Here is a 24,253-nt window from a genome sequence, read left to right as displayed (position 1 = left end):
TCCCTTCTTCCTCCTCGCCTCCTCCGCCTCCTCTCCCCACTCACTGCCCCCCGAAGCGTATAACGCCGTCCTCCCATTCCTCTCCCACGACCTAGCGGCTCTCGACAAGGTCCTGGAAGAGATGTCCCTCCTGGGCTACGGCCTTCCCAACCCTGCCTGCGCCACTCTAGTCTCCACCCTCGTCCGCTCCCGCCGCCTCGTCGACGCCTTCCATGCCATTGGCATCATGCGGCGGCTCAAGTTCAGGCCGGCGTTATCTGCGTACACCGTGCTGATTGGTGCTCTGGCTGAGGCGCGGCAGCCCGAGCGTGCGCTGGAACTGCTGCGGCAGATGCAAGAGGTCGGGTATGAGGTGGGCGTGCCTCTTTTCACGACGTTGGTGCGGACCCTGGCCCGCGAGGGAAGAGTGGAGGGCGCGTTGATGCTGGTGGACGAGGTGAAGGGGAGATGCCTTGAGCCAGATATTGTGTTGTACAATGTGTGTATTGATTGTTTTGGAAAGGCTGGGAATGTGGACATGGCCTGGAAGTTCTTTCATGAGCTGAGAGCCCAGGGTCTGCAGCCAGATGATGTATCATACACAAGCATGATCTGGGTGCTTTGCAAGGCAGGGAGACTAGGTGAGGCAGAGGAGTTATTTGGGCAGATGGAAGTGGAAAGGGCTGTGCCTTGTGCTTACGCATATAATACTATGATCATGGGATATGGGTCAGCTGACCGGTTTGATGATGCTTACAAGCTGCTTGAGCGCTTGAGGGAGAGGGGTTGTATTCCATCTGTCATTTCATTTAATTCAATTATCACGTGCCTCGGGAAGAAGAGGAGGGTTGATGAGGCACTGAGATTGCTTGATGTCATGAAGAAGGATGCTAAGCCAAATACCTCAACGTATAACATCATTATTGATATGTTGTGCATGGCTGGGAGGGTTAATGAAGCATATAAGATACGTGATGAAATGGAACTTGATGGCCTATATCCAAACTTAATGACAGTTAACATAATGGTGGATAGGCTGTGCAAGGCAAAGCTGCTCGATGAGGCCCATAAAATATTTGAAAGTGCGAGTCAGAGAGGTTGCAATCCTGATTCTGTGACGTACTGTTCCCTTATGGATGGCCTTGGAAAGAAGGGAAAGATTGATGAGGCCTATAGGCTATTCGAGAAAATGTTGGATGCAGGCCACAATGGTAATCCTGTGTTATATACTTCCTTGATCAGGAATTGCTTTCTGCATGGAAGGAAAGAAGATGGGCACAAGATCTTCAAAGAGATGATCCGTCGAGGATGCAAGCCTGATCTCATCCTACTTAACACATATATGGATTGTGTTTTCAAAGCAGGTGAGATTGAAAAGGGAAGAGCAATTTTTGAGGACATCAAGAGTTATGGGTTTCTTCCTGATGTTCGAAGTTACTCCATTTTGATTCATGGTGTCACAAAAGCTGGTCAGGCTAGAGAAACGTCCAGTATTTTTCACGCAATGAGTCAGCAAGGTTTTGCACTTGATGCTCGGGCTTACAATGCTGTTATTGATGGGTTATGCAAATCTGGAAAGGTAGACAGGGCCTATGAAGTTCTCGAGGAGATGAAGCTAAAACATATCTCTCCAACGGTTGCTACATATGGATCGATTATTGATGGTCTGGCCAAGATTGATAGGTTAGATGAGGCTTACATGCTTTCTGAAGAAGCGAAATCGAAAGGAATAGAATTGAATATTATTCTGTATAGTTCTCTCATAGATGGCTTTGGGAAGGCTGGCAGGATAGATGAAGCTTATTTAATTTTAGAAGAGATGCTGAAGAAGGGTCTGACTCCAAATGCTTATACATGGAATAGTCTCATGGATGCTTTAGTGAAAGCTGAAGAAATCAACGAGGCCCTTATTTGTTTCCAGTCAATGAAGGAAATGAAATGTCCACCAAATACCTATACATACAGCATTCTTATAAATGGCCTTTGCCGGGTACAGAAGTACAACAAGGCTTTTGTGTTCTGGCAAGAAATGCAAAAACAAGGTTTGATCCCAAACGTTGTCACTTACACAACCATGATCTCCGGGCTTGCAAAGGGAGGGAACATAACAGATGCTTACAACCTATTTGTGGGGTTCAAAACCAATGGCGGAGTGCCTGACTCTGCATGTTTCAATGCTCTCATAGAGGGTATGAGCAATGCAAACAGAGCAATGGAGGCGTATCACATTTTTGAAGAAACTCGTCTAAGGGCATGTAGAGTCAATGTGACGACATGCGTCAGTCTTTTAGACGCTTTGAACAAGTCTGAATGTCTCGAGCAAGCTGCGGTCGTTGGTGCAGTTCTGAGTGAGATTTCCAAATCCCAGCATGCTTCTAGATCCTTGTAATATTCAGGATCTTGTATTGTGACACACTGTTGCAGAATTTGCATCTCTGCTGTGACTGAGTTGATCTGGCTGTACTGTTTGTGCTTCTTGGTCACTTGATATGGGAGTTTTTATGTGGCTTATAATATATTTTTTAAATGGCTGAAATTGAATGCATGCCTGCTGTGCTGCTGTTTGGAGAGAAGACATTCTTCTGTAGTTCCCTTGATTCTGGTAAGGTTCTGATCTTCAACTTTATATATCTGCTTCTAGAAAAGAAGAAAAATCCAGTCACTATGCCTAATCATATGTTGGAACCAATCTTTTTACCAGGTAAGCTGATGATTTGAACCCTCCAAGTTAGCACATTAACTTATTTTGGAACATCGTATCAAACCTTAGCCATATGAACCACAATTAATGCAGAAGGTTTAGTTTGAATATTTCCCTCCTTGCTGTTTTTTTTAAACATTATTAGAATTTAGGGACAATCTTCAATATTTTACCATTTGAAATGACGAAAGTTAGCCAAATCATAGTATGGTGTGCTCTAGACTTCCCTTCATTGGTGTTGTCGAAATTTCCTATGAAGTTCCTGTGAAATTCCTTCACTCCAAACAGGCACCGATCACATGATTTGAACAATGGAGTTGAGTTCATCATTGATGATAAATAGTTGAGTTTGGTAGCTCGCTGACCAATGTTTTTGGCATCTTGCTTTTATTTTGCTGTATTAAGTTGATTTAGTTTGAATATTTATTATTTTGCCTCCTTGCTGTTTAACTTTTCAAAACATTTGAATTTAGAGACAATCTTCAGTATTTTGCCATTTGGAATGTTGAAAGTTAGCCAGATCATAAGATGATATGCTCCTCTAGACTTCTCTACGTTGGTGTTTTCATTGAAAATTCCTGTGAAATTCCTGCATTTGAAATAGGTGCCAATCACATGATTTGAGGAATGGAATTGAAATTTCATCATTGATGTTAAAAATTTGAGTTTGTTAGCTTGCTGTCCAATGTTTTTGGCATCTCGATTTTTCTCTTGCCGTGTAAAGTTGATAGTACATTTGCTGCTTATGTTAGGGCCTCTCAAACAATCGGTTCTGGCTCATGAAATCTGTTGAAGTGTGTTGTATGTGTGGCCATGCGGCCCAGGCCCATATAAGCCATGTGGCTGGCTGACCTAGAGAAAAGAGAGAAGGGGATCGAGCTGTCTGGTGAGAATCGCCACTAGAAACATTGCCACTGCTGCTGGTACGCTCCTCCAAATCCCACATGGTATCAGACCAGGCTGCAGCGGCGCCGGTGGTGTAGTCCGGTGGGAATACAGGGCGAGTGCGGGGAGCTGGGCTTCGACCGCAAGGCGGCTGCGTGAGGAGGTGTGTGCGGGGATGCACGAGTGGAGCTGCGGCGTGCTGCTTGTGGCTGGAGGAAGAGAAGAAGCAGCGGGAAAAGGCGAAGGCCACACGCATGAGGCTGCACAATAGACACGGCCAATCAGTTTTCTGATTTCTCCTTGTTGATTCTGCTGCAGCTCGTGCTGAAGCAAGAGCAGGAAGCAAAGAAGAGGAAAAGGAGGCTTGCGCTGCTACTGTTGGCTACTGCTGCTAAGGGTGCTGCTGGAGCTGCTCTTGCTGAAGCTGTTTGCTGGAGTTGTTGATTGGAGAGGGAAGGAGGCAGCACTGGAGGTGACACTGCTAGGAGAAGAAGAGGTGGCGGCTGTTATGGGGAGCGAAGTGGGGCTGCTGCGTGAAGGCGGCATGAAGGCAACTGCAGGCTATGGTGGTGTTGAGGGGGAGTCAGTGTGGCTGGGAGGAGACGATGGCCTGAAGAGGACACATGTGCCAGGCGGGTGTGAGCTGTGCGAGGCAGAGGAGGCAACAGCGAATGGCGCTGGTTTGCTATGAACATGTGCAGCAAGTATGTGGCAGCAGGCGTGTGCTTTGCTGCTTTCCATCGGCGAAGTGATGCAGGAAGTAGAGGATACGGGTGAGATAGAACAACATGATAGCCAGAAGGATACTAGTCTTCCAAGTGTGGCTCATTTATCTGTACAAATGAGGGCAAGACTGAAAAGGCCACAATTGCTGCTCACAGACCTGATCTGATCTGGAGCGGATTCTAGACTCTGGCGCTTCTAAACATGTTGTAGCCTTGCAGGTGACTTCAGGGAATTTGAGTCATTTGATCAGCTCACTCCCTCTCAAAGTAACACAATATGTACTGCTGACAAGACTTTAGCCTTACATGTGCCAGCTTTCCCGGTCAATTTGTTGTCTATGAGTGCTCTAATTGACGAGGTGAACTGTAGGATAACCGTTGACAGAGAAATGAGCTTTATTGAGGGCAGACCAACTGGAAGGAGGATTGGGACTGAGGGTAACCGTTGACAGAGAAATGTGCTTTATTGAGGACAGACCGACTGGAAGGAGGATTGGGACTGGAACAAGGCCTAGAGGACCGTGGTACATGGACCATGAGGGGTGTGGTCAGATGGGCAGCTCAGTGTTTGCGGCAATTGTGGAAGAAAGCGAGTCCTCGGCGATGAAACGTCACTTCATGTATCCTTTGATAAAAATGTACAAGCTATGTATGATGTAATGAATGGGGTAGGTAAGAACAAGCTGAATGTGATGCGTGTGAGTTTGCTAAACACATGAGGACGTCTTATGCGAGTAAGGGACTCAGAAGTATATCCCCATTCATACTTGTTCACTCGGATATGTGGACAAGTCCTGTGGTGTCATTAGTGGTGTAAAGTATTTTGTGACCTTTATTGACTGCTACTCACGCATGACATGGATCTATTTGATGCGTCACAAAGATGAAACTTTTCAATGCTTCAAGAATTTCCATGCCTATGTGAAAATCACTTCAATGTTCTAGTACAAGTGATAAGAAGTGATAATGGCACTGAGTATGTGAATAAAGTGTTTGGGACTTTCTTATGAGAGGAAAGGATTTTGCATCAAACCTTATGTCCGGACACTCCTACTTAGAATGGACTGGCAGAAAGGAAGAATCGACATATTTTGGAGGTTGCTTGATCACTGATGTTCAACAGTTAGGTGTGGCGGAGATGTGCATGTTGAGATGGATGTGTGGCCACACAAGGAAGGACCGAGTCCTGAATGATGATATACGGGATAGAGTTGGGGTAGCGCTGATTGAGGAGAAGCTTGTCCAACATCGTTAGAGATGGTTTGGGCATATTCAGGGCAGGCCTTGGCGCCAATGCATAGGAGTGGTAGATGAGCAAAGCTCCTCTAGATAGTCTCATACACTTTGCTAACCCTAATTCGGAGCTAGGAGACGAGTACTTATAGTCCAAGGGGTAAGTTGGGGATACATGGGTCGAGGCTCCTTTCTCTGCGCACAGGCAGGCCGGTTGTACCGGTTACCCAGGCGATTGTACCGCTTGGTGCGGTTGTACCACTTTCCTGGAGGCGTGTGTTGAAGTGGAGACCGGTAGGACCGATTGTACCGGTCGAGCTGGGGCTGTAGGAACAACAGGGATGCTACCGGCCTTGAACCGCTCAAAACAGTAGGTTTGCCGGTCGGAGCGGTAGTTGGAGCGGTAGTGGATCGGTACTTGACTGGTTGTACCAGTGTTTGTGGGTTGGGCACAATTCCTCTCCATTTTCTTGGGGTCCATCTTGCTCTTTTCCTTTACCTCGGCTGATTCCTTGGTACCTAAGCACACAAAGTGTCTCCGTTTGAGGTAGTAGTCATGTCTCAAGTGGGTCAAAGGGAAGTTCAACTAGGAGAGAGTTAACCTCGGTTTTGATAGCTCTTGCACCGGCTCTTGTCATCGGTACACTTGGTGCTTGACGAGTCGGTGTGGTGTCCATGGGGATGACAGAAGGATTCTCAGCATCATCTCCCCCTCCTTGGGAAAGATCCGTCCTCGGATCGTTTAACTTCATCACCATGATAGGGAGATATGTCCTTGATGTTGAAGATGTCACGTTGTACTTGTCGCGTGGAATGTCGATCTTGTAGGCATTATCATTGTAGCGTGCTAGCACCTTGAGTTGGCCAGATCCGGCAATTTTATTGGCAGAACAGGTGATGCTCATTGTTGACTGTTTTTCATAATTTAAAAAGTGCTTGGTTCTAGGTCTCATGGTATTGACATTCAGATTTTAGGCACAGTTGTTTGTCGGAACAAAATATTGCTACCTTTGAGGAATATGATGTGTACATGAGTTACATATTACAATGGTCACTGAGTGAGCTACAAATTTAAAGCTTGTAGACAAAACATGCCAGTATGTGTCTATAGTCTCAGTTCTCGCACACAGAGTTAAGCATTGAGTTGATTTGCTATGATAGGATCCACTACTCGAAAAGATGCTGCTTCTTAGAGTGGATGTGCCTATTTCTGTTATATATGAATAGATTGTTATGGTTATGCCAGCGGCTTCTGTGAGGACTACTATTCATTTAGCCCTGTCTAGTTGTGCACGAAACTACTGTCTGATTCTGAATCTATCCTGCTGTACTATTTCTAGACTTGCAGTGTTGCTAATGTTCAGAAATAATTCATGGACTGCTTCCTGTTTGGTGCTGCCTTCAAACTGTTACTTTGGTAGTGCCTTCTTCCATCGTCTACTGACTATTTGTTCTTCCAGGGTGACCTACTGACCTTTGCTGGGATTTTCCTGTGTTTGTTTGGCGGAGCAGCTGATTAATAGCTATTCAGAGGAAGTAATCGATAGGTAGAGGCGTTTTGATTCCTGTTTCTTCAGGTGCTTACTCTTCCTGCAGCTTACTTTTATTGTCGTTACTTTTTAGCCCTTGCCTACTTACATCTGTGCGTGTACTTAAGTCTAATGGCGTTTTCTTTGGGTTCCTTTCCTATCCTGTGTTGGTTGGGATGTTTTCTGTTGTTGCTTGGTTACTGCAGGATGTTTGTGTTCCACTCTTCATATGTCCATTTGTTGGAGATGATTGCTTTTCAGTGTCGTTTGCTCTCCCACTTCTACCTACGTGAGGTAGCTGGCGATGGTTCCGTACTCGGAGGGGTGGAGATTGAGGTTGCGGTTGTCCAGCAAGGAGCAAGCATAAGAGGCTTTTCTTTGGGTGTGCATTTCGGCTGGCTCACGATGCCCCTTAGAAGAGGTTGGTTGCTTTCTGTTAGGAATTAATTAGCACATGCCTATTGTTGCTAATTAACGAACAGTTATTAGCAAAGGGTGTGTCCAATCCCGAACAGTATGTCCTTTTCTCTCTCTAATGCCAACAGGCACCTGTTCTGGAGAGATGATGCCTTCAAACAGGCACCTCTTCTTCCCATCTCTTTCAGATGTATATATACTTGAGATTCAATATAAACCAGGACTAGTCACTTTTATTCAATCTCGTTTTACTCTAACACCTTAATAGTCACGTTGCTTTCCATCAGAGAGAGATAGGCCATGCAGAAACTGCGGCCACGACAAGCCGTGGAAGCACGGGAGAAGATATGCGCCTGGGCTCCAGGGCATTCACGGCGGTGACGAGAATGCATCAGTTTGCATGCTTCGTACAAGACATTGAAATTGGAGAAAGCAACTTGGTTGTCTTTTCTCATTACTAGATGACTCGTTGCGCTCATGGCGCAAAAAGCGACAACACGCCACTAATTTAAAATTAACTTAATAGATACTTATATCTTATTATTATATGATACAGGATAAAAGGAAGTCAAAATAAGTAGGAATAGACTGCATGAAACAGTACAGATCATATCAGTACATGCAGTACAAATTAGCAAGAAAAATAAAATTACAACTGTGCCATTGGGACAAAAGAACCACACACTCTGGACACCTATACACACGCGTCACACATGTAACGTCGGAGGTCAGCACGTGGTTGACTGTTTGTCTTGTTCCATCCACCAGTTCACCATCTTCGTCCCGTTCCTTTCCCCATTCTACTCGTACTGAAGTGATAAAGCACCTGGTGGAGGCCGCCGCCGACACTTTGGGCTCCATCTTGGCGGCGGCTGACGCTGCAGCTTGGCGGCAGAGCGGCTCCTGCTGCAACTCAGAGGCGTTGCGGCTCCATCTGCATCTTGGTGGCCCGGCAGCTACCTCTGTAGCTTGGAGCTGCGGAACCGGCAAATGGTGCCACTGTTGCTCATACCGGCGAGCCAAATCCTCAGTTGCCACCGTCGCTCCCTGCCGTAGGTGGCGTCAGTTTCGGCTGTGCCAGCACTCCCTGAAGCTGGTAACTTTTCACGGCAAGGGATGCTCCAGCACGGCAGCCGCCGTTGCCACTCAGGTAAGAACTAACCTCCTTCAGTGTTTGATGAATCTGCAGATTTTGTGTGTGAGCTCGTTGCTACCATGCTAATAGCCAAGTCTCGAGGGCAGTGTTGATACTGAGCTGAGTGATTCAATACAGGAGCACTAATTAGCAGCTGAGACTGCTCCAATCATCCAGCTGGGTATATTGTATAAGATACTTAGTTGAGTGACCGCCTTTAAAAGAGTATCTTCTAACTAAGGGCTCCTTTGATTCAAAGGAATTGCATAGGATTTTTGGAGGATTTAAACCCTTAGGAATTTTTTTTTCTGTGATGCTCGTTTGATTCGTAGGATTGGCATCCTTAGGAATTTTTCCATATGATCAATTTGTACTACATTTTGGAGGAAAATTTCCATCCACTCAAACCTCTTTGTAGAATTCCTTTGTTTTTCCTATGCTATCAAACATTCTCTGCAGGAGCAACCTGAAGCCAAAAGAACACAAAACTGTATAAACTAAAATAAAAACATGCTCACATGCCTAATAACTTTAAAAGTCCGAGTCCTACTATAACAGTTCAAACAATCAATTGTCAGAAGAGGCTAATTAAGGTACTGGTATAAGGTACTTTAACTTTAACTAGGCACGCATAATATAGGATTGAAGAATTTAGATAAGATGCCAAGGGTTCTTCAGTCTATGGCACTCACCTGAAGACTAAAGCCATGGTTGTCATTGCATAGCTCTAGACTAAATAATAAGAGCATAACCAAAAGATTTACTCCCTGCGTTTCTAAATATAAGTCATTTAGACATTTCAAATGGACTACAACACATGGGTGTATGTAGACATATTTTAGAGTGTAGATTCACTCATTTTGCTCTGTATGTAGTCACTTGTTGGAATCTCTAGAAAAAGGCTTATATTTGGGAAAGGAGGGAGTATGCATTAGTGCATGAACAAATAATAAAAATAAGCATATAATATCCCATGCCATATGCACACCAAATGAAGGCCAAACAGAAGATCACCAATAAGGAAAATATTACTATGTAAGTATAATTTTTCAGGAAAACGATAGAATGGTGAGATTGAATAAATACAAGATTAAGAAAAGGGAACATGCAACAACAAAAAGCTTTCGAAAAGCAGTAGTATTTTTTACCTCTGTAACAGAGGAAGTACAAAAATGAGTTAGTTGACATTTCTTCGGATGGCGAATTTCCTGGGAAGAAGGATCAGTAGGTATAATAATGGTGTTACTTTCTTGCGCAAGCACCAAAACTTCGCCAAAAAGTAAAATATATTGGGCGCATTGCACCTTTATTTTCCCTGTAATCCTTGCCTTTGCTTCTAGACTGTATGATGGCGGTGCAAGCTAGCCAGCATCTTCAGATTAGTCCTTCAAAAAATCACACCGAGGGTAACAGTTGGATTGATTGTATCATCCCTGTGACGCCATTATCAGAAATTCAGTAGCCGCTTAATAGTAAATAGAAGTGTACTGCTTGCTGCTTATCACACTTACTTAGGACTCATAGGCCTCATCTAATCCATCTCCAAAGCAAACCATCTATCTATGCCAAATAGGCAAGAGGTAGGCAAAGATTCTATACACCTAAGAGTATATGTCAATCTAAACTCAAGTACTGCTCACAAGAAAGCGAGCATGATAACACGTCGTTGCTTGCTCTAATAATAAATAAGTTGTTGGAAAGGAGGGGGAGGCTATTTTATTTGTAAAGTTTAGTTTAGTGATTTAGTACAAATAAGGACATGTCCAAACCTGACAGGCACAACAACCTCAAATGCATGGGATTGGTTTGGTTAAATCAGGATGAGCAGAAATGAAACGCACCATATACATTTTCCATGCTTCAACATATATCCGTGAAAAGCATAGAACTGTTACGCTTCCTCATATACTCACTAAAGAAATAGAGAATATACTAAACTATTTGTATGCATCCACATACACTCATTAGAAAAACAGAGTAATGTGTGCGTGTTATGTAAGTTAGTTGGCTACCAATCGTACCAACCTTTCTTTAGCATGTTTGAGAAGAATAACACAGCAGGATCGACCAAAGCAATCTTTCGCTTGAGTTGCTTATCCTTGGTCGTTTCCAGAATCCAGGCAGAAAATTATGTACATATGTGGTGTTTCTCCATAGAAAGGATCTCCTCTGGCGCTGGGGACATTTGCATTTATCTACTGTCTCTCCTCGGACAGTGCCTCATCAACAGTTGAAACCAGGTCCCCCCTCCAATTGTTTGTTCTGAATGCAGATCATTCTCGAGAAGCACACGTTAGAAAACTGTAGGTTAGTATGCCTAGACATAATTATTCTGAATGGAAACAGGAAATAAAGAAGAAAGAGAAAGGACTTACTCCCTCCGTAAACTAATATAAGAGCATTTAGATCACTATTTTAGTTATCTAAACGCTCTTATATTAGTTTACAGAGGGAGTACTTGCTAACTGGGTGCAATATACAGTTAAGAGATTGCATAGCCTTGCATCCCATGACTTCAGAAAACAGGAATAGCACTGCAGCTGAAGATGGTTGGAAAAAAAATCTAAGATCATTTACCTACTGGGTGTTCTTGTAGAAGAATACCACTATATATGCACTTGACAACCATAGCAGTTTGGTGCAGAGTCGTATATTAATAAATGGAACATATTTCGATCTTGTGGCATTGCCAATCTTCTACACCAGAAAGAGGGCACCAAAAAATATTCATGCAGGAGTTGAATGTAGTAAATCTAAGAAGCAGACATAGTGGAAAAGTTAATGAACCATTTGTACTGCTACTTCAGATTGGACCAAGAATCTTATAAATTTAGGAAACTCGCAAACATAAGACCGCATATGGTCTTGCAACTTGCTCTCACTATGGAAGCTAAAACATCAAAATGTATATAAAATCTGTTTGTGTCTCTAGCATTACTAAATCTGGAACACTCGGCCTAGCTGGACAGAATGCATACCTGTCGTAGACAAATACTACTGGATCACAAGTGCCAAGGATTCCTTGTTATTTAGCAATGATCTGACATCACCTTCAGGAATCTCTCCCGGCACAAGTTAGTCCCCTTCAATAAAGCAAAAATATATTGCATCGGATATGAGCATTGCAGAGTAGAAGCATCCAGCATCACCTACAAAATACAAATCACCAAGTATTAGAAAATGATAAATCTGAAAGTTGCAATCATAGTCAAATTAAAAACAACGGAAGTTAATGTCGCCCTATAATCTCTCTTCTTCTCCATGTCAGTGAAAAATCAACATGTCAAGAATAAGAGTGAGAGGCAAACGAAAGGCAATGTGCAATACATCATGATTGGCTAAAACATCGACTATTGCCCTCCGATGTGCCTCCCTGTACAAAACTCAAATCTCCAGCGGCTGCCGCACACTGAAGTGTTTAGGCCGAGTTGTGTAAGGAGTGGACTACTACATCGTCACCATCCCCAACAAAGGAAAGCAAAGCGACGTACCAAGTATCCATGGTCCACGAAAGAAGAGGCAACATGTCCGCGCTGCCGGCCCGGCCTCGCTGCTCCTTCCCCCATTGCCAGCCCCCCTGCTCCTTTACTCCAACCATGAAGGATCCAGCTAACAACGGAAAAACAATTAGTTGGAGTGCAGAATCTGCATAGAATAACGGAACACATCAATCTAGGCATCTAGCTAGCTTCTGCCATCAGGGTTGCTTGCTAATTGCAACGATATTCGTAATTGAAGATTCAATGAGAACTATCAAGGGATAAAAAAAGAAAGCTGAATCTGTTCACTCAATGTGTGCATGGCCTATAATGTCCTCACATATGAGTAATTCATCAAAGAAGCCCTAAAAAACCTTCAAACAAAAAACACAAATGAAAGGCAAGCTTACCTGAATGGGGATGGCCCATGACCTGGATCTCCTAGTCCACGCTGGTGATCTGCTGCTACTTGAACAGCAACTCTGCCTGCTGACGCTGCCCAAACTGTGCAAGTTTCTCCATAGTTTCCTTGCAATTGTTAAGATCAAAATCAGCAGCTTTTGCAACTAATGCAGAGTGTGAGTTTCTCCACAGACAAAAAAGGCTTTGCAGATTCAGTATAGTTGACACAAACAAAATGCATTACCTGCTTTCCTCAAGAACCCATGACTGAAAGATGTGGAGAGAAAATTGCAAAGTATGAGCATTAGTACTTAGGTATCACAGAGATTCAATGGAATTTCAACAAAACCAGGGCTTGCTTTTCACACTATTGAACGTTCACGTATTTCATATTTGATCCACCTTTCAGCTGGGCAAAACAACAAACAAATGGGGGCACAATATCTATTTATTCTCAGAAAAGAAATTACCAAATATCTGGCCACGAGGGCGTGCGTAAGAGGACGGAGGAGAGAGCGCACGTGACAGCGAGAAAAGATGTAGGCAAGGATGCGGGGACTGATCTCTCGGGTGGATGGATTGGACGGCAGCGCGAAAGCCGGATGGAGTCGGCCGTCTCTGCGACCCACGCTCCTCCTACCGACGGCGGCGACGTGGACCACCGCTGTGCCTCGAGCTCCTCCCGAGGTCGCCGCCGCACGCGTAGAGATGGAGGCGGGGTGCAGCCTCCCGTGCATCATGCCCGAGCCTCGAGCTCCTCACAGCTCCCGATTCAGGAATGGATTGAGCCGCCGCCAACCACAAGGCCGCGCCCGACCTCGCCAGCGCAGGCCGACGCCGGCCGGTGACCATCTCCCGTAAGCCGCCACACCTCCCTCTCATCTTTCCTCTCCCTTTCTCCCGCCTTTCCTCTCCTTCCTTCTTTGCTAGGGTTCATGAGGAAGGAGGAGGAGGGGGTTGGGAGGCTACGGCGGGGGCTAGGGATGACGAGACGCCGCCGCGCATGAAGAGGAGAGGAGGCGGCGCAGAGGGAGAGAGGAAGGAGAGGAGGAGGCGAAGAGGGAGAGAGAGGAAGGAGAGGAGGCGGCGCGGATATTTTCTCGGGCTTGACTCGGTCCACCCATGATGGATGCTCTGGCAACCGACGATCACCGCTGCCTTTTTCCACCCAGACACAAATACGAACACAGGGCATGACTGCAAGACGGACCCGCACTAGAGGCTGGCCCAGCCGTCAGCCGCTCTAGCCCGAGTAGACAGCGTACAGAAAAATGAATGCACGGATGTTTACCACGGCGATGGAAAGTACGCTGGCGTCGGCCAGCGAGGCATATCGAGCGAGCCGGATGAATTTGAACCAGCGATGGCGCTAGAACGGCGGGTTGCGTAGCTTGATTTATATGTTCAATTATGAGAGATTAATAGTCCATCTTCTGTTTGATCTTATGCATGACCGAGCATGTGGACAACTTTTTATCTATTCATAACTCTCATGACAGTTCATTCTCTAGACGTAGAGAAATATTCATTAAAATTATGAGATGATGAAATTGTAATGTTGGGACACAAAGTTCCATATTCTAAGGACAAATATTGAACTAATAGCATATAGCTTATTGAACTAATATCCATTCAAGATGATTATTTCAAAAAGGTTAATGATTGGCATGGCATGGGTTAAAGATGTGGACCCTTTAAAATGCTAAGGACAAATATTGACAAAAGCTCAAGACTCTTTGTTTCTATTTTAGTGATCCAAGATCACATTGAGTCCATAAGAAAAGCCAATACTATTAAAAGGGGACGAGGTGTTGCTTAATGGTCTACTTGCTTAAAATGCTTAGTGATATGTTCTAAAGCCCTCAACCACTTTCTCAATTCCAAATGTGTCCTAAATCTAAAGTCAAACTCGGCCCCATCGATTTGATTCACCCGGTGCCACCGAGTTCTTTTGACATAACCATAGTCATAAACCCTAATCAGTTCGGTCTCACCGATAAGGATTTCGGTCTTATCAAGATGGGATTGCAAACTCTCTGTTTCCCTTTGCAACGTTTCGATCTCACCGAAATGAGTGATCGGTCTCACTGACTTCGCAATGCAAGCTCTCTATTTTCTTTTTGTAACATTTCGGTATCACCGAAAGGAGCGATCGGTACCACCGAGTTTGCCTGACCAACTCTCTGTTTGCTTATTACTGAAATTGCTCTCATCGAGTTTATGTAATCGGTCAAACCAAGATAAGGATTTGCCCTAATCCTAGCACATCGGTCCCACCAAGTTGATCATGTCGGTCCTACCGAGAATCCTAATGTTCACATTTTGAACTAAATCGGTCTCACCGAGTTCGCCTATTCGGTGTCATCGAGTTGGACCAAATGTGTGTAACGGTTAGATTTTATGTGGAGGCTATATATACCCCTCCACCCCCTTCTCTATTCAAGAAAGAGCCGTCAGAACGTGCCTACACTTCCATTACTCATTTTGTGAGAGAGAACCACCTACTCATGTGTTGAGACCAAGACATTCCAATCCAACCACAAGAATCTTGATTTCTAGCCTTTCCCAAGTTGCTTTCCACTCAAATCATCTTTCCACCATAGTCAAATCTGTGTGAGAGAGAGTTGAGTATTGGGGAGACTATCATTTGAAGCACAAGAGTAAGGAGTTCATCATCGTCACAACATCTATTACCTTTTGGAGAGTGGTGTCTCCTAAATTGGTTAGGTGTCACTTGGGAGCCTCCATCAAGATTGTGGAGTTGAACCAAGGAGTTTGTGAGGGCAAGGAGATCGCCTACTTCGTGAAGATCTACCCAAGTGAGGCAAGTCCTTCGTGGGCGATGGCCATGATGGGATAGACAAGGTTGCTTCTTCGTGGACCCTTCATGGGTGGAGCCCTCCGTGGACTCGCGCAACCATTACCCTTCGCCGGTTGAAGTCTCCATCAACATGGATGTACTATAGCACCACCTATCGGAACCACGCCAAAAATCTTCGTGTCTACATTGCGTTTGCCTTTCCAAACCCCTCCCTTTACCTTCATATGCAATGTTTTACGTTCTGCCGCTATACTCTTAGAATTGCATGTGTACGTTGATTGCTTGACTTGTGCTAAGCTACTAAAATTTGCAAAGACTTAAAATTGGGAAAAGGCTAGATTTTTATTTGGTCAAGTAGTCTAATCACCCCCTCTAGATCTACTTTCGATCCTACAGGTACCCATACCATGAATATCGGTGTGGTGGCCATACCGTGGAAGTCTTTGAAACAGACCTTAGTGGCAACATCCACCAACTATTATCCCAAAGATAACGTTGCTTGTGTTTTCTGAATGCAAACATGTTACAAGTTAAATCATGTGACAACCATGAAGTCTCTACCAACATTAACATTTCAGAAACATGTTCATGGAATTGGTATTCGACGGCTTCAGGATATGCAAGTATTAGGGGGAGTATCTTAATGAATTACTCATATTCAAAGCATTATATTATTCTCTTTTTTCCCTTTATAAGTTTATTTTTATAGGTTCTCATCAAGGTTTTTAATGAGGTAATATCAACATGAGATCATATGTCATATTTTCTATTTTTCCCATCGTTTTTTTAGAAAAGTATACACGACATATTTATTGTCCTCTAAACTCTATGGATTTCTCCTTATTCCTTTTTCCATTGGGTTTAAACGAGTTTTAGCAACATATTTACTCTATTCTTCTCATATTTTCCCCACCGAATTTTTAGGGGAGACTCTCAAGATTATACAGAAGATTTCTCAAGATAGAAGATCTATATACAAGAAGATTTTAACGATGAAGCATTCAAGGAGTGTTGTTGTACAGGGGGGTGTTAGGAATTAATTAGTGGATTAATTGGCACATGCCTATTGTTAATTAGCACATGCCTATTGTCCAACCCTGAAAAGTCATGTCCCTTCTCTCTAATGCCAATAGGCACGTGTTCTGAAGGGATGCCTGATAACCCACAAGTATAGAGGATCGTTTATAGCCGTCTTTGATAAATAAGAGTGTCGAACCCAACGAGAAGTTAAAGGCAGAACAAATATTCTCTCAAGTTTTATCGACCACCGGTACAACTCTACGCACACTTGACGTTTACTTTACCTAAAACAAGTATGAAATCATTTGACAAGAATAAAACTACGAGTACTTTGCGAGAATAAAACTACGAATAAATAGCAAGGTAGTAAAAGTGGATAGCTTTTTTCAACAAGAAAGTCATTTGTCCCTAGGCAATCGATAGCAAGTACCGGTAATCATTCTTGCAATTTTACATGAGGGAGAGACATGAGCTAACATACTTTATCTACTTGGATCATATGCACTTATGATTGGACCCCTAGCAAGCATCCGCAACTACTAAAGATCATTAAGGTCGTGAAACCCAACCATAGCATTAAGTATCAAGTCCTCTTTACTCCCATACGCCATAACCCACTTATCCCCGTTTAGGCTGCTGTCACCCCCGCAACACTGACAATAAGCACCCTACAACGGGGGCCCCTCACGTTTGCGCGAGACGGAGAGCACCATAGGACATCATCATAAATAAAATATACAATCATACCAACCAAGATCATGATTAACCCACAGGACACAACGGATCTACTCAAACATCATAGGATAACCATAGATCATTGGGAAATAATATATGAAGTTGAGCACCATATTTAAGTAGAGATTACAACAGGGAGAAGGGGTGTTACACTGCTGCATAGAGGGGGAGAGAGTTGGTGCTGACGGTAGCAAGATTGTTGGTGTAGATCGTCATCACGATCCTAGCCCCGGCGGCACTCCGACGCCACCGGGAGAGAGGGGGAGAGAGCCCCCTCCTTCTTCTTCTTCCTTGGTCTCCCTCCTAGATGGAGGAGAGTTCCCCCTCTGGTCCATGGCCTCCATGGCGACGGAGGGGCGGGAGCCCCTCCGAGATTGGATCTCCCTCTCTGTTCTCTTCTGTTTCGTGTTCCCCAGATCTGGCCGAAAATCGTTTCTTATATTCCGAGAGATCCGTAACTCCGATTGTGCTGAGATTTTAACACGATTTTTTTCCGGGTATAAGCTTCCTTGCGCCCGAAGTAGAGCTCCAACCGACGTTCGAGTAGGGCACAACCCACCACCACGCGCCAGGGGCCTAGGCGCGCCCTGGTGTCTTGTGGGCTGTGTGGGCCTCTGTTTGCGGTGATTCCAACTCCCAAAAATCACATATATTCCAAAATAATTCTTCGTAAAATTTTATTGCATTTAGACTTCGTATGATATGGATTTGCTACGAGACAAAAACATGCTAAAAACAGGAACTGGCACTGGGCACTGGATCAATAAGTTAGTCCAATAAATCATATAAAAAGTTGACAAAAATATGTGAAAGTTGTATAATATTGGCATGAAACAATCAAAAACTATAGATACGACGGAGACGTATCAATGCCTCTGAACAGGCACCTCTTCTTCCCATTTGTTCTAGATGTATATATACTTGAGAACCAATATAAACCAGGACCAGTTGTCCATTCACTTTCATTCAATCTGGTTTTACTCCAACACTTTCCAAGCCGTTTGTTTTCTCAAGGGATTATATGGTTTTGTCATCATGGATTATAACTATGAGGAGATGTTGGCTTATAGAGAGCTTGCCTTTTCTGCCATTATTCTTTCGGCTTCCGTCGCTCGGTCGTCCATGTGTCTGCAGGTAGTATGACCAATATGAGTGTAGAATTTTTGTTCAAAAAGACCAACTGTCAAGTCGAATTGACGAAAAAGACCACCTATAAAAAGAATTGACAGAAGAGACCGACTCGGCCGTGGCGGCAGGGGCGCCAGCCAACATGTGGCACCTGCCGCAACGGGCGGAGGTGGTAGGACCTGCCGCCACTATAGCAGGCGACATCCCTGGAATTACCGGATACCAAGCGAGGCGAGCTGACGCAACGGATTTTTGGATGGGCTGGTGGGCCTGCCGCCACGCCCTGTGGCGGCAGGTCTCGTGCTGGGGCGTGGCGGCAGGTCTCGAGCAGCAGCACGGCTGTGTCGTTCTGTCCTCTCGTTTACTGTGTTAGCAAATGTGAATATAGGCACGACTAAGATTTAAATCAATTTGAAGGCTGATTTTAAAAATATTGTAGTTGAAGAAAAGATAGATCAAGTTAAGATCTATCCATTTTTATGTTTTTTCGCTTACATACACGAACGTTTTGTACTTTCCAAATGCTCAAAAACACTCCCAAAAATTATTATCGAATGCCAAATACAACAGAGAATACAAAGTTAGAGACTAATCATACAGTACAAAACCATCTTGGATGTGGGCGAAAAACACAAAAATAGATACATCTTACCTTGATCTATCTTTTCTTCAACTGTAGCATCTTCAAAATCGACCTTGAAATTGATTCAAATCTCAGTCAAACATGCCTATTCCATACTTGCTAACAACATAGGAAGAACAAAGAGCAGAACGAGAGAGCCAATCGCTGCTGCTCGAGACCTGCCGCCACGGTGTGTGGCGGCAGGGCCCATCAACCACATGTTGTTCCATTGCAGCAGCTAGCCTCGCCCGGTTTCCAGTAATTCCAAGGTTGCCGCCCTGCTGCCTCCGTGCGTGGCGACACGTGCCACGTGTCGGCTGCTGCCACGGCCGAGCCGGTCTCTCCTGTCAATTGTTTTTGGAGGTAGTCTTTTCCGTCAATTCGACTCAGCAGCCGGTCCTTTTGGACAAAAGTTATGAATGTAGCGTCCCAGTGGAAAAATTTATGTAGTCAGTTGATTTTGTCGGTCTCTATCATTTGACTCTCCACGGCTCCTTCATGTACTCATTTTAGAAGAACAGAGAGGGTACTCCCTGATTCCATTAGCTCGAATGAAACCATCAAGATCCCTTACAACATCTCACTGAGAGGAGCTGTTTAACAAAATAAATCCAGAAAAAGGTCCTCTGGAGACAAGGAAACTAGAGGGGAAAGAAACATTACAGTCGGCAACACATGCCAACGCCATATAACGAACGGAGGTGGCAGCTCCATCACAGATCACAGATCACAAGCGATCTCCCAATTAGCTCTTCTGGTCTTCAGTGGTGGGGCAGCCGTTGCCTCGAGCGACCAGCAGATCGCCAGGGTCGACACCGGGCTGGACATCACAGTCCTGCCCCTAGTGTCTCTCTTCTTGGCCGGGGATGCGGAGTCAATGGCCTCCTCCGAATCTAGAACTTACTCCAGGGATCGCCAGAAGGCGGGGTCCCAGTACCTCCTCCGTCATGTACTCATACCCATTGAACATTCTTTAGGTGGCATGGCCTTCACCGCCTGATTGTAAAAGTGAGTACAACTACTGGGCATCGAGCGAGCGAGTAATGAATCTATGTTACATTTAGTTATGTCATCATTCTTTTCATGTCTTTCTTCATCGTCTCCCCTCGTCTGATTTCGTGACCAATTATGTAAATTTAAACTGTAAAACGTCTTATAATTATGAACATAGGGTGTATATGAACAAAGGGTATAAATAGCAAGATAATAGAGGCGACAATCCCGAAAACTTCGGATCTCTAGCCCCCGTGTCGTTCCTTCCCCAGGCGACACATGCGGTGACCCAGCCACATCGAGTCTCCAGCCTGATTGTAAAAGTGAGTACAACTAGCATCGAGCGAGCGAGTAATGAATCTATGTTACACTTAGTTATGTCATCATTCTTTTCATGTCTTTCTTCATCGTCTCCCCTCTCTTGATTTCGTGACCAGTTATGTAAATTTAAACTGCAAAATCTCCTATAATTAATTAATTATGAACATAGGGTGTATATATGAACAAAAGGTATAAATAGCAAGAGAATAGAGGCGACACTCCCAAAAACTTTAGATCTCTAGCCCCCGCGCCGTTCCTTCCCCAGGCGACACAGGCGGTGACCCAGCCACATCGAGGTCTACAACCCCTCTGCCTCTCCCTCGTAGTCGCCGACACCTCTCGTGGGCAAATCTCGCGTGGATCCGACATTGGCGGGGCTTCTCCTAGTGGTGGGCGATGCTTCCATGAGCAGGGGAACTCAAGGCGGCGGCTGAGGGGTGGTGGCCGGCGGGAGGCGCAGCGTAGCTCGCGTCCTCTATTGCGACTGGTGGAGGGGTTGCAACAGGTTTCTTGGCGGTGGCCCTTGCGTGGGTTCAGGTACCCGGATCAGGAGGTGCCCATCTGGTCGTTCTGTTCTTTCGGGCCTGGCTCCCTTGGTTCGCAGTGAAGTGGTCGCTTGCTGCTGTTGGCGGGGCGTCGCCAAGGCGAGCGGTGTTGCTGGCAGCTGCGCCGTCTCCCACGCGCCGGTGACGGTGATTTGCATTTCGTGATCTATTTTCGGGCATGTTGGCCCTTATGCTGATGGGTCTGGGAAAGGCTCTCTCCAGCGAAGTGGTCGACGGTGGTGTGCTTCGCTGTCGGTGTTGATCATTGCGATGATCATTCCAGCATGCAACGATGACCTTGTTGCAGCTTATGGTAGCCACCGGAAGATCTTCGTGAGAGTTACATCTCTTCAGATCTTCTGGTAGTTGACTTTGGTGATGAGATGCAAATTATTGATGATGGCTTTACACGAAGGAAGGTTATGCAGCGGTGATGATCGCATTGCATGTAGCTGCTGGGATCGTAGAAAAGTGATGGTGACAATACATGAATGACTTTGATGATGGTGATATTCGAGTATCCTGTCTCTGAGCTCCGGGGTGAAAGCCTACGTATAACCCAAGTTGGTCATACTTAGCAATGGCGATGTTTTTACATCATTACCTTGTTGAAGGCATTTCTCGGATATGCTTTGACTGGTTCTTCAAGGTGAAAACCTTGATTCTGTCCTTGGGTGGTTGGATCCAGTGACGGCGGCGCTTGAACATCACTCCCTTCTTGAAGGCGTTACTGTTGAAGAACATCGGCGTCTATGTGATGTCATGAGATGGTTGGTGCGGATATGGTCATTGTTGTAGTTTGCTGATTGCGGATCTGGTCGCTTGGTTTTTTTTCTGCCTACACATAGCTTTGGTCTTATAAGGCTTTGCTATTTGCTAGCATGTTTTTGTTTGCGCGTGTTGATGTTGTCTGTGTGCATCCTAACTATGCAAAGGTCGGGTGTGTGCTCATTATGTTTGTATTCTCTTTATTCTTCATTTTGAGTCAATAAAATCCACCCTTTGTCGAAAAAATAAATATGAACAGAGGGTGTATCATTTAGTTCGACAATATACTACTTTTTTACATGCACATAACCATGGGTGCAAACATAGATTGGTCAAAACAACATTTTTTCTTTGCCAAACCGGCTATCCGAGCCTCCTCGCTTACTCTGTCACCGCCTTCTCATCATCCGCTCCTTCTGGGTCGCCTCCATCTCGGCCACCAAGCACTTCAACATCTTGACATCGACGGAGCACACGATCATCGTTGCATTGTCATCCAATCCTCATGGTCAACATCTTGGTATCCTCTGAAGCGGTCGTAAGCTCAACCCTCCTCCCTTCGAGCTTGAGCTTTTTCTCGGTCATCACCATCAAGATGTTAAACCTCTTGGCTTTCTTTCTTCCTTCATGTCGAAGCGCTTAACACATGCTTCCTTCTTCGCCAAGATGCCCTTGAATCTCTTGGTCATCTTGACTGCCACCCTTTCTCGCTTCATCTTCTCCCACTTCTTTCCCCGGAACCCCCTTCTAACCTTGTTGGACGGCTCTTTTGTGTAGGGGATGTAACCGTTTTCGAGGTAGTATTTCACCCAAATTTATTGATTCGACACAAGGGGAGCCAAAGAATATTTGCAAGTATTAGCAGTTGAGTTGTCAATTCAACCACATCCGGAGAATCAAATATATGTAGCAAAGTGTTTAGTAGCACAACAATATGATAGTTTGATGGCAGTAGTAACAGTAGCAGTTTGTAGTGATTGTAACAATAACAACAACAACAACAACAACAAGAGTAACTTAGCAAAGATCAATATGCGGAAAGTGTAGGCATTGGATCGGTGATGGATACTTGTGTTGGATGATATTCATCATGTAACAGTCACAACCTAGAGTGATACACTAGCTCAAATTCATCAATGTAATGTAGGCATGTATTCTGTATATAGTCATACGTGCTTATAATAAGAACTTGCATGACATTTTTTCCTACCCTCCCATGGTAGCGGGGTCCATAAGGAAATCTAAGGGATATTAAGGCCTCATTTTAATAGAGAACCGGAACAAAGCATTAACATATGGTGAATGCATGAACTCCTCAAACTACGTTCATCACCGGAAAGAATCCCAATTATTGTCACCTTGGGGTATGCGGATCATAACACGTAATAGGTGCATATAACTTGTAAGATAGGATCACGAACTCAAATATATTCATAAAAACATAAAGGGTTCAGATCTGAAATCATGGCACTCAGGCCCTAGTGACAAGCATTAAGCATAGCAAAGTCATATCAACATCAATCTCAGAACATAGTGGATATTAGGAATCAAGCCCTAACAAATTGACTCGATTACATGATAAATCTCATCCGATTTCATCACCGTCCAGCAAGCCAACGAAGGAATTACTCACTCTCGGTGGTGAGCATCATGAAATTGGTGATGAAGAAGGGTTGGTGATGATGATGGCAATGAATCCCCCTCTCCGGAGCCCCGAACGGACACCAGATCAACCCTCCCGATGAAGAACATGAGGTGGTGGTGGCTCTGTATCGTAAAACGTGATGAAACTTCTTCTCCCATTTTTTCTTGGGAAGACGGTATTATAGACTTGAGATTAGGGTTAGCAGAGCCACGTGGGCCACACAAGGCATGAGGGCACGCCTAGGGGTGGTCGCGCCCTGTTGCCTTGTGGGCAAGTGGTGGCCCCCCTTCGATGGATCTTCGCTCCGTTTTTTTATATTTCATAAAAAATCTTCAAAAAGTTTTGTCCAATTCTAAGAACTTTTATTTCTGTGCAAAAAACAACACCATGGTAATTCTGCTGAAAATAACATCAGTTCGGATTAGTTTCATTCAAATCATGCAAATTAGAGTACAAAACAAGAGCAAAAGTGTTTAAAAAAGTAGATACGATGGAGACATATCAACTCCCCCAAGCCTAACTCATTGCTTGTCCTCAAGCAATCCAGTTGACAATTTGAAAGTGATAAAGAATTTTTTCTACAAACTCTTTTGTTCTTGTATCTGTATATAAGCTTAAATAGCACCCAAGTTTTCAGCAAAGATCATGAACTAACCATGCAAATGGTAACACTTAGGAATCACATTTACTCATATTAATGGCATAATCAACTAGCGAGCAATAATACCATATCTCAAATGCCAACAATTTGTCAAAACAAGCATGATATAATATGATAACATGGTATTTTGCTAACTCTTTTCGAGACCGCAAAACATAAATGCAGAGTGAAGGAAATATGCCCTAGAGGCAATAATAAAGTTATTATTTATTTCCTTATATCATGATAAATGTTTATTATTCATGCTAGAATTGTATTAACCGGAAACATAATACATGTGTGAATACATAGACAAACAGAGTGTCACTAGTATGCCTCTACTTGACTAGCTCGTTAATCAAAGATGGTTATGTTTCCTAACCATGAACAAAAGAGTTGTTATTTGATTAACGGGATCACATCATTAGAAGAATGATGTGATTGACATGACCCATTCCATTAGCTTAGCACCCGATCGTTTAGTATGTTGCTATTGCTTTCTTCATGACTTATACATGTTCCTATGACTA

General features: G+C 44.3%; 1 protein-coding gene across 1 annotated transcript; it reads left to right on the top strand.

Annotated features, from left to right (window-relative positions):
* Positions 1-6: 6 nt before the first annotated feature.
* LOC123060995 (pentatricopeptide repeat-containing protein At3g06920) lies at positions 7-7,710 on the top strand. Its single transcript, XM_044483875.1, has 3 exons — positions 7-2,581; positions 6,984-7,100; positions 7,259-7,710. Exon 1 carries the CDS (start codon positions 122-124, stop codon positions 2,366-2,368), a length of 2,247 nt encoding a protein of 748 aa, XP_044339810.1. The 5' UTR covers positions 7-121; the 3' UTR covers positions 2,369-2,581; positions 6,984-7,100; positions 7,259-7,710.
* The last annotated feature ends 16,543 nt before the right edge of the window (positions 7,711-24,253 follow it).

Source organism: Triticum aestivum, chromosome 3A (genome assembly GCF_018294505.1).
Source record: "Triticum aestivum cultivar Chinese Spring chromosome 3A, IWGSC CS RefSeq v2.1, whole genome shotgun sequence".
In the NCBI taxonomy this organism is placed as follows: Eukaryota; Viridiplantae; Streptophyta; class Magnoliopsida; order Poales; family Poaceae; genus Triticum; species Triticum aestivum.
The sequence above is the reverse complement of the archived record's forward strand: the minus strand, read 5'-3'. Positions and strand labels throughout refer to the sequence as shown.